The following is a 14,071-nucleotide window of genomic DNA, read 5'->3' as shown; positions in this document are numbered from 1 at the left end:
GTTCCCAAACCATCCGTACACTAGCCCTGTGAGTGCATTCAAAAACTCTCTAAACTTGAGGTCTCCATCTGTGGAGTAGGGACAGATTGTGTCTTCAAACTTAGATGTTCTTCGGTACTCCCTAATTTTCCATCATACAACTATTTTGCTACTAGCGATTGATATCCTAGCGAATAGGTTTTTTGTGTGATACTAATAAGGTATGCCTCTAATAGATTAGATGCTAGTTGGGTTTTCCTCTTGGGATGAGGGGTTGTAGGAAATCCATCAGTTCTTCTTTAGTATAAGTGTTGAATGCAGCCTCTCCACTATCCCGGTGTCACTGTTCAGCTTATATTTACTACTCTTGGCAATAACAGCTGGTGCGACACCAATGGTTGTGGTTCCCCTAAAGTAGATCAAATTGTTGCCTTCAAAATGGGTTGAAATCGAATAGGTTCTATGATTCGTTGTCATGCTAGTGGAACTATCCACTCTCCCGACACACGATTGTTGTTTCGGTTTCTATGCTACAAAATTGTTTTGTTGCCATTGAAATAGTTAATTGTATTTCTACTCCATCCAATCTCTACATTCAAACTGTTGCTCATCCATCTTACTGAAGTAGTCCTCTAGACCGTATGTCTTCCCTACCAGACTGGCCTAATTATTATCTAGATGCTCCTTATCATCTATTGTTGGTATGTTTACCTTTGATGTTAGAGGATCTAGTTCTGTTAGGTCTTTTGGCAACAATGGTGGTTGAATTTCACCCAACCTAGTTGGTTGTACTTTGTGTGGTGGAATTTTCTCCTTTGAACAATACTATAACTAGAGGTTCTTATTTTATGTTGATTGGATGAGGATGCTTTATAGGTCTTGAAATAGAGAGAAAAACACTGCTAAGGTTGGGAAAGGTTAGGTTAGAAGAGAACTGGAAACTCTGAAGAATTGCTAAGTCAAGAAGAAGATAAAGGTCCCTAAAAACTGGAAAAAGGAAAAACCTCCACTTAGGCTCTAGTTCCCTTACTTGTAGAAGTAGGGAAGCAAGCTACATGCATGAGAATGCACATTTCAGAATATTCTTGGCCTTAACCAGCATGCGGGAGGCAGATCCCAACTTTCTTTCCTTGGTGGAATGTGTCCAAAGGGACTATAGGTTTATTGTTAGGCCACATTTCTTTTATTGTTATCCTAAAGCAAAGTTCGTTGCTAATGTTTCATGATTGATGTAGTACGACATTCAAACCAATTGAGTAAACATTTACAAAGTTGGTTTTCAAACACCCATCTTAATACATATAGGAGGAAAGTAGTATTTGATATGGGAGACTATATTTGGGCCATTTTGACAGAGGAACGCCCACCGGTTGGGCAATGTGGAAAATTAGCACCAAGGAAGGTTGGACCATACAAGATAATTGAAGTCATAAATGAGAATGTTTACAGATCAAAGCTACCCAGCCATATACATATATGATGTTTTCAATGTCAAACACTTGGTACCGTATGTTGGCGATTAGTCAAATGATGATTTGAATCCAATGACAGATCTTCCCAACCTAGGGAGGATGATGCAGTACAGGAGAAGACCAATAAGTTATTTGCAAGTTGGGACTACTCCAAAACACATAAGAAGCTCAAATGACGTCATTAATCCAACCGAGTAATCAATTACCAAGAAAGCACCAGCACAAAATTTCCATTTTAGTTTGAATTTACCAAGCTGTCAGCATAGGACTTCTACTCTAGTTCATAATTACCAAATTAGTATTATATTATGATATCCGAATTTTTGTTCAATTAGGATTTTCTTTTTGAAAAGTTTTAGTATGTTTCTATTATGGAGTGTTTTCATAGATTATGAAGCTTTCTTGTATGAGACATAAGGGTGTATGTCTATATAAAGAGTAGCTAAGGGAAGACTAAGAGAGTTCTTTTTTATATTGAATTTTCTCTTAATTATTCAGTAAAAAATTCTTCTTCCTATTAGTTCGACTTCTGTTCTATTTTTTGAAGCTTTTCTCAACGTGTTTCGTTTCCATACTACACCAATGACTGATAATAGGTAAAAATTTCGATGCATGTTCATTAATTAGTGTGATAAATATACAAAATTCTCCATTTTTTATTTATTAAACTATTTATTTTTTCATAAGATGAATATAACATTTTTTTACAAAGATTTTGCACTTTTTTCTAATTAATTTTTATATTTCTAAATATTTTATAATCTTCTTTATGATTTTTGATGCATGAGTCAACCCACTGAAACTGGATGGTTGCGTTGAAGTAGTGATCCTGAAGTCGGAGGTAAAGTGTCTCCATTTTCAGGTTGTTTCTTAAAACATTATGAAAAAGAAACATTCAAGCTTGTACTCCATCTAGAGTTTTAGAGCGTTTTACAAACTTTAATGACTAATTTGGGTTGTGTTTGGTTGCATTGCCACATCTACTTGCAACAAGACAATTGTTTCTTCAATACAACACTTGGTACCACTGTTGTTTCTTCAGGAATCCTCAAATTAGGTGTTTCTACTATTTGTGGATTAATTGATTATTTAATATGATGTGATAAGACAATTTCTTAAAAATTTGCATCGACAAACCTAAAGCATTACAAGTAAAAGTGGCAATAATACCAAACACAACCTTAGTAGCCCACACCAAGATTGACCATCAATTTGGTATGGCGTTAAAACATAATTGGCTAGATTCTCAGCTAGATGTCTAAATCAGCGATTGTTGAGAATTTGCTGCTTCTAGAGCAAAAAAGTTGTGCATGAACACAGAATTTAGAACTTCAATTCCTTTGGAACAAGTGAACATTCTACCTAATTTATTCTTTTTGGACACGCATGGGGGATAAAAATTAAGACCAAAGTGTAAAAATTAATACATCTTCACTCTTTTTGGAGGAACTAGAACTTATATTTCTGGAGAAGAAAAAGTAAAAACTGAACAAAAAAAAAAAAAAAAAACATATACATGTACACTTGGGACAAATAAATTAAATGTATTTCACCTGTATTTTGTTTTTTTTTTCTGTAAATGTATTCCAACCATTAATGCTTGCTTATATAAATTAGTTTACTGCACTGCACAACCTCCTTATCTCCCCCAAGGAGCCTGTGAGAGGATTGATATCGCCCATCTTTATCATGGCAGATGCAAAATCTGATTTAAAAGTATTAGGTCTCTTGCTATATTCAGTGACAATGCTGTCTGTGGATCCTCCGCTGAAGAGAACTTGATCAGAATGAAGGAGACCCTTTCTCTGGATCAGATTCTTGAAGTAGTTATTGTCAAAAGAGTTGGGTGTGACCAAATCTAGAGGGGCCAAATTGCCATCCCCTGAGGCGTCAGTAGGACAACGACGTTTCCTTGTGCTTGCAAAGCCAGCATCAATGTCACTAGAATTATCATATATCCGGCCTCGGAATGTCAGGCAGCTTGCTTGTCCTATGGTGTGAGAACCTGAGAGGGCAACCATATCTCTTGCACTGAGACCCTTCTTAGCAAACTGGCCGATAAGTGTGTCAAGGCTTGCTGTAAAGCTCGGAAGGTCGCTGTTAGCTAGGTCTGGGCTTGCAGTGGTGGAGTCTCTTCTTCCAAGCTTCACTGTCCACGATGGGCCTCCCACCTGAATTAATTTTCAGAAATATATATGAATGACTGAATCTAGATCATCGTTTAGTAGTGACTACTCATTCAAACGTCCTTACGGGAGAAAATTATTGTAAAGATAAAGAGCATAATTTTAGTACTCACAGCGACAGATGCATCCCGTGCGGCAACAGCAAGGATGTCTGCACATGAGACAACACCGGGACAGATGCTCTCCACCTGAGCTTTCGCCCTGTCTATGACTTGATAACCTCTTGCTGAGTTATGATTAGGGAGAGCATTCTTCTCGCTTCTGATTGAAGAAGAATCGTCAAGTAAAATTGATGCATCGCAACCCTGGAAAATGGTCATCACAAGGTTCAGAGAAATTAAGAACTTACCATGCTTAATTGGGAGAATAAAGAAAGAACGTAAGGGAACAATATATCACAAGTACCTGAACAAAGCAGTCGTGGAAATGACGGCGAATGAGTGATGCAGCCATTCGCCTCTCCGTTGAGACAGCGGATCGAATGACAGTTCTGATGGTGTTAAGTGCACTCGGACACGAATTATCATAGAAGGAAGGCGTCAACTGTGCTTGAGTTGGTGTGATTGGCCATACCAAAAACATGGTAACAACGATACAAGATAGGGAGAATCCCGAAGCTCCTCTTGTACCCATATCTACCAACCCAATCTTTCTCTCTCTCTCTCTCAAGCAAGAGATGGCACAAATGAAAGTACTGGAGAAATAGTAGGCAAATGCTTCGTCTCAAGCAGTTAATGAATGTATAGAAACGATATACAAAACAAGAACGAAATGCAATGAGCAAGAACAAATGCAAAGCTCATTTTATAGGCAGAGCATGCACGTAGTAGTTTTTCAGGGTGGCTGATGACCTGGTCTGGAGTCGGCTAACGCGTTATTACTTATTATCAAAGGTTGTTGAATTTCTTTTGCATGACTCATTCAGCCATTCTCTTAACTTACCCTCATTAATTACCGATCATGTAACTCAACGCCGATGTGAGACGATCTCAATTTGTCTCTTCTTTCTCATATTTGTTTCTTGAAATTTAAGTTCAAGTTCAGAATTAATATATTAGAATTGACAAGTTTGGAAAGTCAAAAAGCCAAAAACGTGTATTCAACGCTGACAGCTGCGCAAGACGGTGCCGTTTTATTGGTGGAAAGAGAGGACGTGGAAGATCCACCCATCAGTGGCATGAGATGACATCTTCTGCCAACAAAACATTTTCCAAACCTGGCCATTTGATCCGTTACCCTGTTTGACCAGTGCTCTGTAGGCTGTGTTTGTTTGCAATGCAAATAAATTTGTATTGATTCGAAACTCTGATGGTGCAAATAAATTTTAAATTTTAATTTATTTTATGTAATTGCATTACAGATGAAGTAAATTAAGACAAGAATAAAATAAAATCTAAAATAAAATTAAATAAGAATTTATATTTCTTTCATTTGCACTCCCATGCATTTGTATTAGTGAAAATAAAATAGCACTGCAACCAAATGCAGCTGTAGCGTTCCCGTTAGGTTTCAGGAAAACCCAAAATTCTGGGGATGGGGTGGAATTTGTCCACCCTGCACTAGGCCGACCCAGATCCATCCTGACTATAGTATATAATTCTTAATGTATATTATATTATATTTATATAATACGTACAATATTAAATTAATAAATATATTATATTATACTATATTGCATATATTACAAAATATAATATAGTTTTAGGTAAATTAAAAAAATAAAAAAAAATACATTTATAAGTAGGAATGACTGGAATAGGGGCCGCCAGGGTCAATTCGGGGATCTCCATTTTCTAAGAAAGGAAGATGGGGTTGAGATTTCTAGCCCTGATGATGGGTGAGAATGGGGCAACTATTTGAACCAAGGCAGAGAATTAGAGATCACATCTCTCCTCACAAGGGGCCACCCGAATATCTCTCACAGCCCCTTGAGGGGAGGAGATGTGAACTCAGAGAACTATATAGCCTTATAGGGCATGCAAAACCCGGCTTCGAACGCCCAACCCTGTAGCCGGGCAAGTAAAAATCCCCGTTAAATTAGCTTATCTGGAACCCTTCAAAGTAGCTGAACCAGCTTTAGCTTCCAGCTAAGCCCTTCATAAAATGCACCAGATCAATGCCGATGGTAGCATGTTGGGCTAAACCATTCATCGTATGTCATGTCAAGGCTTAAAGAGTGGTGTACATCGTACAAATCCTCATGAGAACCGGACATTACTGAATTAATCACGTATGCCACGTCATCCCGAAGTCTGGATCCACATGTATATATGTGACATTGTGTATGTATCTTGCTTAACTAGTATTAATATCTATAAAACTGTTGACGATTGGGACTCGAATGAGCCCTGCATTAAACGACAGAAAGACAAAAATGTGGTTGGCAAGCCTAGGCTTAGCTATCCATCAAAAGTCAAAAGTCAAATTAACGCTGGTTTGAGTCGCTTTCTAAAAAGGGTACACTCGTTTGAGGGTAAGTGTATGCGAGTCCCTCGACAAAGACGTGAAAGATAAACATCAATCAATGGATAATCTTTTGGGTCGTGTATTGTCTTCATAAATTTGCATTGATTATTATTATTATTATTATTAGATTAATTTCAATTATTTCTTGTGAATTTTTATTATATTTTAAATTATTTGTAAAAAGAGCCTTAAGACATTTACATTTGTGAACAACAAAGTATTACTTTTCGTTTATGAATTGTTAATTAAATAAATATGCATTATTTCATATGGATTTTAAATTAAAAATACTCTTAAAATTAATAATGTTTTATTCATTTTAAATAGAATCTAAATTTTAATAATGAATTTTAAATTAATAACTTTTGTTATCTTTAGTATTTATATTATTTTAATTAAATTTTTTGTGGATTTTAAAGTTTATTAATTATTAATTTCATTAATTTCTCTATTCTTCCAGTGCTTTCATAGATGAAATGGTCTCATGGTTTAACTAATTGACTAAGTGTACCCTTACTGTTTGAAATTTGACTAACACTACCCCTACTATTTCTGACAATTGTCTAAGTCTTACCAATGTCGTTAAACATGGACAAAAAATTCTAAAATATCCATTTTACCCTTTAACTCAAACATTTGATTGATCAATAAAATTACCTTTTTATCCCTCATTTTACCATTTAACTCATTGTAGCTGCCGCCGATCTCTACTCGAAGGAAACAGTACAACATCAGTTGTCGTTAATCTCTAGAAGCATACTTGCTGGCATTGGAGCCAATTTGCCTTGCGGTCTGAACCTAAAATCTCTCACCAAAATACCAAGAAACTCATCCATGATTTGTCAGTTTCTTTCAGCTTCCCCAAATCTTGGCGCAATTGAGATGGGAGGGGAGGATCCAAATGAGACATTCCGATTCTCAGAGTGCTAATTAGGGTGAAGCAAGGTGGGGGATTTATGGAACGCCATTCGATCTCAAGTGATGTGATTTGTGATGAAGGTAGAACAAGAAAAGGTGGACCAGAGATTGAGGATGCATCCGGCGAGCCTAGCCCCTTGCTTCAGTTGATGAGTCAAAAATTGAGGATGCAGCTAGTGATCGAAGGAGTTGTACTATAAGCTAATGGACCAAAGATCGAGGATGTAGCCAGCGAGCCCAACCCCCTTGCTTTTGTTGATGCACCAAAGATAAAGGATGCAATCGATGAGCCCATCCCCCTTTCTTTAGACGTCAACTGCTGCTATTACCTGAAAATCGAAAATGAAGAGAAAAATGAACCAAATCTTAGATCTTAGTATCTATCAGATCTCAGGAGATGCCGGTCTGGCCCCTTTCTCTCTCTCCTTCTCCTTCTTCTTCTTCCCCTTATTCTCTCTCCCATGTTTCATCACCGCCGTTAGCAACAGACCCCTGCAGCTCCACCCTTCTCTCTCTCTCCCCTTCTTCTTCCCCTTCGTTCTCTCTCCCCTGTCGATCTGTTTCATCTCCTTTAACTTTGACCACAATAAGGGGATGAGGCCTCTATGTCTGTGGATGAACTTGGAGAAAGATGCTGATACAGAAGTCGATGATCGATGTTGCAGAGAGACGATGACATCACTATAACATGGTTGAAGCTCATTTCCAAGGATTCATCAACCCATGAACCACCCCTACCATAAATCAGACATACGAGGGTCAGGGGGAAGATTTCAGCTAATTGTTGGCACTACCCTCAACCTTCAGGTACAGTGCGGCGATTGACTAAGATGGAGATGACTGTAGGAAGATAGAGGGAAGAGAGAGAGGTTAGAGGAGGAAGGGGGTGTCGGGTCAAGAGGAAAGGGATGAGGGTAAAATTAGGTTTTAAAAAATTTTAAGCATTACATGGTATCACATATGTACGGATTTTGACGAAATATTAACAAATGCTAATCGTAAAGATAGAACTAGACAATTGTTACAAACAACAAGGGTAGCGTTGGTCAATTTTCAAACTTCAAACAATAAGGATTCATTTAATTGAATCAATTATCACAACGATAGTTTAACAAATTTACCCATTTTGGTATCACTGAGGAAGGGCTAGCTTTTGTATGAGTGTTGGGAAGTTAGATGGTAATAGTAGCAATAGGTCTGTTCACAGATCGGGTTGGGTTGGTTTACTGCTATTTTTCTAACCGACACGACCTGATCGAGTTGCCTGAAAATGAAACCGAAACCGACCTTATCGGTTTGAGTCGGTTTGAGTGCTTAAATTGAGGGCTAAGGGAGTAAGGGCGGACCAAGTTAGAAGTTACCAAGAAAAGAGAAAGTCAAATTGTGTTAGAAAAAGAAGACTAAAATTTGGAATTTTTAAGAAGGCTTCTAATCTAAGTAAAAAAGACACTTAATTCTAATTACCTATTTGGTGTAAAGGACCTTAGATAATAAGATCATTTCTTTAAACCTTCCAAAAAAATTCAAAAAGCTATTAATAGCATTAATGGCATTCTTTATCTTTCAATGCTTGCCATTAATGGCATTATTAAAAAGAAGACTAGAAAGTAGAAACTTAACCAGAAAGTAGAAACTAAGTTAGGTACTAGCTAAGAACTAAATTAATTCGGATTGGTTTGATTTCGATTTTCATGTGTGGAAATTGAAACCGAATCAATACACCAGTTTATGCTTTTTAATAATCCGAAACCGATTGACGCTAAAAAAACTGGATGACTCGGATTGGGTCGGACCGAGTTGGTCGGTTTGAATTTCTTATGAACAGCCCTAAGTAGCAGGAAATGGGGTTGGATAGCGTGAACATTTCCTCTCCAGATATCTAATACTGAGAATCTTGGGTGGTTGCCCCTCGAGCGAAGAGGTAGATCGGTGGTCGATCCTCTTGTGGCGGAACCTGAAGAAACCATCGGTTAGAAGACTAGAGTGAAATAAAGCTTGTGGAGCTCTACACTCCCGAAATTCATATCTTAATGGTCTACATTTTTCGTTGACGCCCTGGACCCAGTGGGCATGCTCGAAAACTCAGAGTAGCGGTTTCTGCAAAAGGTGGGTCAGAGTTTTCGGAGTTCCGCTCTTAGGCTGGTGTTCGATGGTCTTCAAAAGAGATCGGGGACGCAGTGGTTTTATCACTGCGGATCTGAACAATCTGGCTTGGAAAAACCTTGAATCTCTCCGCTTATTGGTGTGGAGCAAGGTAGATCGTGACATCCCAAAAAGCACAGAGTTCATAGTCCATTAGTCCGTGGCATCCGATATCTGCTGCGGATCGTGGTGGAAGATATTGAGACCCCGATAGAACGAAGACCATTGAGGTGCAGCAGAGGGGTTTTAAACTCACGACTGTCCTTCCTGCCCCAACCCATGGGTAAAAGACAAGATTTTTGTAATTTGTTTCACTCCGTTCCAGCGTCTACGGATCATTTTTGGGGTTTCGGTGGATCCTTTGTTACCTGTGGGTTTCCAGTGGCTTTCATCAACCGGAGACAACGGAAAAGAAACAGAAAATGAAAGATTCAGAAGGTTTCGCCTTCTTGGGAAGACTGAGAGGCAAGGGGAAAGAATCTTCAGTCGTCGCCGGCGGCAGTAGGTACTGAAGCAGAGGGCTCTTCGAAGAGACAGTCAATGCTGGCAGCTGATTTTGCATCTGAGTCGACGGCTCTTGTCTGGAGTTTCGTAAGATCTAGTTCCGTTGGAGACCTGGCCGCCGGAGAATGAAGGAGAGGTGGTCTTCCCTTACATCAAAGTTCTTGGATTGGGCTTATCTCAGTTTGGTTTTGAAGCCCACTTCTTCAAAATTTTTTCCAAGGTTTGTAAAGTTAAACCATAATTGGCTAGCAGATGGCTAAATCAGCAATTGTTGAGAATTTGTTGCTTCTAGAGCAATAACGTTGTGCATGGCCACTGAATTTAGAACTTCAATTCCAAACAAGTGAACATTCTACATCTTCATTCTTTTCGGACACACACGGAGGATAAAAAGACCAAAGTGTAAAAATTAATACATCTTCATTCTTTTTCGAGGAACTACAACTTATATTTCTAGGGAAGAAAAATTAAAACATATAGACACTTGGTACAAATAAATTAAATGTATTTCACCTGTATTTTGTTTTTTTTTTCTGTAAATGTATTCCAACCATTAATGCTTGCTTATATAAATTAGTTTACTGCACTGCACAACCTCCTTATCTCCCCCAAGGAGCCTGTGAGAGGATTGATATCGCCCATCTTTATCATGGCAGATGCAAAATCTGATTTAAAAGTATTAGGTCTCTTGCTATATTCAGTGACAATGCTGTCTGTGGATCCTCCGCTGAAGAGAACTTGATCAGAATGAAGGAGACCCTTTCTCTGGATCAGATTCTTGAAGTAGTTATTGTCAAAAGAGTTGGGTGTGACCAAATCGAGAGGGGCCAAATTGCCATCCCCTGAGGCGTCAGTAGGACAACGACGTTTTCTTGTGCTTGCAAAGCCAGCATCAATGTCACTAGAATTATCATATATCCGGCCTCGGAATGTCAGGCAGCTTGCTTGTCCTATGGTGTGAGAACCTGAGAGGGCAACCATATCTCTTGCACTGAGACCCTTCTTAGCAAACTGGCCGATAAGTGTGTCAAGGCTTGCTGTAAAGCTCGGAAGGTCGCTGTTAGCTAGGTCTGGGCTTGCAGTGGTGGAGTCTCTTCTTCCAAGCTTCACTGTCCACGATGGGCCTCCCACCTGATTTTCAGAAATATAAATGACAAGTTATTAGTGTATTCTGAATTAAGCAGCTATAAAGTTATACATTTATATGCAGAGCAAAACATATATTCTTCATGAGAGAAGATATCATCATCAAATACTCACAGCGACAGATGCGTCCCGTGCGGCCACAGCAAGGATGTCTGCACATGAGACAACACCGGGACAGATGCTCTCCACCTGAGCTTTGGCCCTGTCTATGACTTGATAACCTCTGGCTGAGTTTTTATTAGCGGGAGCATTCTTCTCACTTGTGATTGAAGAAGAATCGTCAAGTAAAATTGATGCATCGCAACCCTGGAAAATGATCATCACAAGGTCAGAGAAATTAAGAACTTAGCATGCTTAATTGGGAGAATAAGGAAAGAACAATGACAAGAACCTGAACAAAACAATCATGGAAATGAAGGCGAACGAGTGATGCAGCCATTCGCCTCTCCGCTGAGACAGCGGATCGGATGACAGTTCTGATGGTGTTAAGTGCAGTCGGACACGAATTATCATAGAAGGTAGGCGTCAACTGTGCTTGAGTTGGTATGATTGGCCATACCAAAAACATGGTAACAACAATACAAGATAGGGTGAATCCCGAAGGTCTTCTTGAACCCATATCTACCAACCCAATCTCTCTTTCTCTTCTATCTGGGCACAAGTAATCCAAGAATGTTTTCTTTTTTCTGAAACAGCTAAGCTAATAAGTTAGAGAACTTAGAACAACCATAAAACGAGAATGCAATGAGAAAGAATAAAGAGCAAAGGTCCTTTTATAATTATAGGAAGGGCATGCACGTGATAGTTGTGGTGGTCATCAGGACTGCAGCTAGTCGGCTAACGCGTTTTCAAATGATGTTGAATTTCTTTCCCATAACCGATTCAACCATTAATTCTCTTTACTCAGCCTCTTTAATTATTTAACTCAACGCTTCATACAAATTCAATGGAGATGTGGGACGAGTCTCTCTCTGTCTCTCTATTCCTTAAATCTAACTTTATCTCCCTGTCTCCATTCATTTCCTGATGCATTAATAATTGAAATTTTAAGGTTTTGATTTAGTAAAGTCGAACTGTCAAATTTGGAAATGTCAAAAGCCAAATACGTGTATTCAACACTGACAGGCGACAGCTATGTAATTTGGTGGCTGTGATAGCCATGTGTGTTACCATGAGTCCTGTGATTCCACACATCGCATATATCATGTTGGAAGGTTTTAGGGACAGATTTTAGTATGAATAGATCCCGGCTTAATAATTATAATATTTTAGCAGGGCCTTTCGAGATCAGTTGGGTTCTCCTGCCAATGAATTTATAAGTTTCAACACCCTTTCCAATAACATAATCTCAGACTATACATCTTAACATGAGTTTGGATCTCTTGCAAATAAAATACATTTCAACACCCTATCAATATCATTTGATATCTCACATCTCATATATGGTAAGTCTCATTTTTACGGTAGGTCGTAGTTTCATGGTGAAATATGTGATGTCAGATCATAATGGTAGGGTGTTCGAGCGTATTCTATTGGCAGGAGATCCTAACTCATATAGAGTCATGAAGAAGCGTGTTGGAACGTATATTATTGGTAGGAAAACCGACTTGATCAAATTTGGGATTACAAAATTGTATCCCAATATAGAGTCGACAGTTTCTTTCTCTTTTTTTCATTATATTGTTTTTATCATGGTTTTTAAAATTAAATCGGTCAGGGGTTCGGTTATCGATTCGAATGATTGACCCATTTTAATAAAAATTAAAAAAAAAATTAAAAATTAAAAAAATGGTTAAAACTGTTCAAACGGTTCAAACAGTTAACCGGCCAGTTCAACGATTTACTGACCAAAATCAATGATTTTAGAGAAAAAAGCGATTTTGGGGAAAAAATGGAACCGGTCCTGACTGGTTCCCAGTTTTTCCGGTTCAATCCGGTTTTAACCATGGTTTCTATTTTGATTTGAGCAGGACCAGACCCTGTTCAAGATATATGTTATAATTCAGTAGATGTACAAATCCTCATGGGAAACTGGACATTTCTGGATCAGTCACGTATGCCACGTTAGCCTGACGTCTGGATCCAAATGTATATATCTGACGTGGTGTATCTTGATGACCTGCAGTATTACGTGCGTCTTATAAAACCATAAGGCTTAGTTAAAAAGAATACAAAAATGTAAAATCTTATATTTTGTATTATTATATATATATATGTTTGTATTTGTATTCGTACCAAACTGAGCCTAAACGATTGAAACTCAAATGTGAGCCTCGCAATCATCTGAAACACGGAATGCTAACCACACAAGCACTGATGCACCGCGTGCATTAGACGAGAAAGATAACTAGAAACTAATGTCTTGAGCCGTTGAGCGAAATGTTGATAATAAATCCAATAAGAAGATGACTAGTCAAACTCTGACCTCCTGTTATCAAGCAAAAGCCTTAATTGTGTTTTGGAAAGAGAAAAGTCAAGTATTGTTTGTTTCATGAATTCATGACGTCTTAAAATACAGCAGGTGAGGTGATGCACTTATTTGAGTGAGTCTTTGACGAAGACGTTAAAAGAAAACGTCAGGTCAATATTGATGGGATGGGACTCTCGGTTAATATTATATCTATATTATGTAACAGAAATAGTTATATTTAATTATAGGTTCAAATTATATTTTTTCAAAATAATTTTCTAAAAATACAATACATAATATGGTTAGTAAATGGAAAAAGTAATTTTCAATATTACACAATTTTTCAACTTCCAAAAGTACATTAGATCATTTTTAATTTTCAACTTTTTCTTCTCTCTCTCTTCCATCCATTTCTTTGGAATCAATGGTAGGAACTAGACCAACTAGACCTGTTCACACACAAGAGAGTATTCGCAGGCCACAGAATTCTCTCTTCTTGATTTCAACACTAAAGAGGATCTGATGTGTTTCTTGTTGGTCTCTCTCAAGGCTACCGCCCCCTCCTTCTTTTTGTTAACTTAAAAGATCAGCTCCTAATCCCATTAGGAGGTGCTTATCCAAATCATATTTGGATCAGCATTCTCTTCTAATGATAAGGATAAACCCTTATCTTATCTGCAGATTAAATTAGCTTTATCCTAATCCCATTAAGAGGTTTCTAGATCTGAATCACATTCAGATCTGGACTCTCTGAGTGGATAGGATTAAGACCCTATCCTATCTGCTAATCCATCTCAGAATTCGCCCCTAAATAAATAGCCCAGTTCGAAATGGGCTTTAGGCCCATT

General features: G+C 38.1%; 2 protein-coding genes across 2 annotated transcripts; both read right to left on the bottom strand.

The window, feature by feature from the left end:
• Window positions 1-3,015: 3,015 nt before the first annotated feature.
• Window positions 3,016-4,284, bottom strand: LOC148855575 (lignin-forming anionic peroxidase-like). The gene is made up of 3 exons (XM_088986650.1): window positions 4,043-4,284; window positions 3,751-3,942; window positions 3,016-3,622 (listed from the first exon to the last, which is right to left on the bottom strand). Exons 1-3 carry the CDS (start codon window positions 4,268-4,270, stop codon window positions 3,065-3,067), a joined length of 978 nt encoding a protein of 325 aa, XP_088842776.1. The 5' UTR covers window positions 4,271-4,284; the 3' UTR covers window positions 3,016-3,064.
• A 5,770-nt stretch (window positions 4,285-10,054) lies between these two features.
• On the bottom strand, window positions 10,055-11,534 carry LOC148855574 (lignin-forming anionic peroxidase-like). Its single transcript, XM_088986734.1, has 3 exons — window positions 11,205-11,534; window positions 10,928-11,119; window positions 10,055-10,798 (listed from the first exon to the last, which is right to left on the bottom strand). Exons 1-3 carry the CDS (start codon window positions 11,430-11,432, stop codon window positions 10,241-10,243), a joined length of 978 nt encoding a protein of 325 aa, XP_088842860.1. The 5' UTR covers window positions 11,433-11,534; the 3' UTR covers window positions 10,055-10,240.
• Window positions 11,535-14,071: the final 2,537 nt, after the last annotated feature.

This window comes from Nelumbo lutea, chromosome 4 (assembly GCF_056320005.1).
Source record: "Nelumbo lutea isolate HS-2025 chromosome 4, American lotus-T2T, whole genome shotgun sequence".
NCBI lineage: Eukaryota > Viridiplantae > Streptophyta > Magnoliopsida > Proteales > Nelumbonaceae > Nelumbo > Nelumbo lutea.
Note: the sequence above shows the minus strand (reverse complement) of the source record. Positions and strands in the feature narration are given on the sequence as shown.

Bases quoted from the DNA above. Each gene is read 5' to 3' on its own strand.
- LOC148855575 (XM_088986650.1), bottom strand. From the start codon at position 4,270: ATGGGTACAAGAGGAGCTTCGGGATTCTCCCTATCTTGTATCGTTGTT. The intron at 3,943-4,042 runs GTACTTGTGATA...ACCATTTTCCAG, and splicing joins TCCACGACTGCTTTGTTCAG to GGTTGCGATGCATCAATTTT. The intron at 3,623-3,750 runs GTGAGTACTAAA...AAATTAATTCAG, and splicing joins CACGGGATGCATCTGTCGCT to GTGGGAGGCCCATCGTGGAC.
- LOC148855574 (XM_088986734.1), bottom strand. From the start codon at position 11,432: ATGGGTTCAAGAAGACCTTCGGGATTCACCCTATCTTGTATTGTTGTT. The intron at 11,120-11,204 runs GTTCTTGTCATT...ATCATTTTCCAG, and splicing joins TCCATGATTGTTTTGTTCAG to GGTTGCGATGCATCAATTTT. The intron at 10,799-10,927 runs GTGAGTATTTGA...TCTGAAAATCAG, and splicing joins CACGGGACGCATCTGTCGCT to GTGGGAGGCCCATCGTGGAC.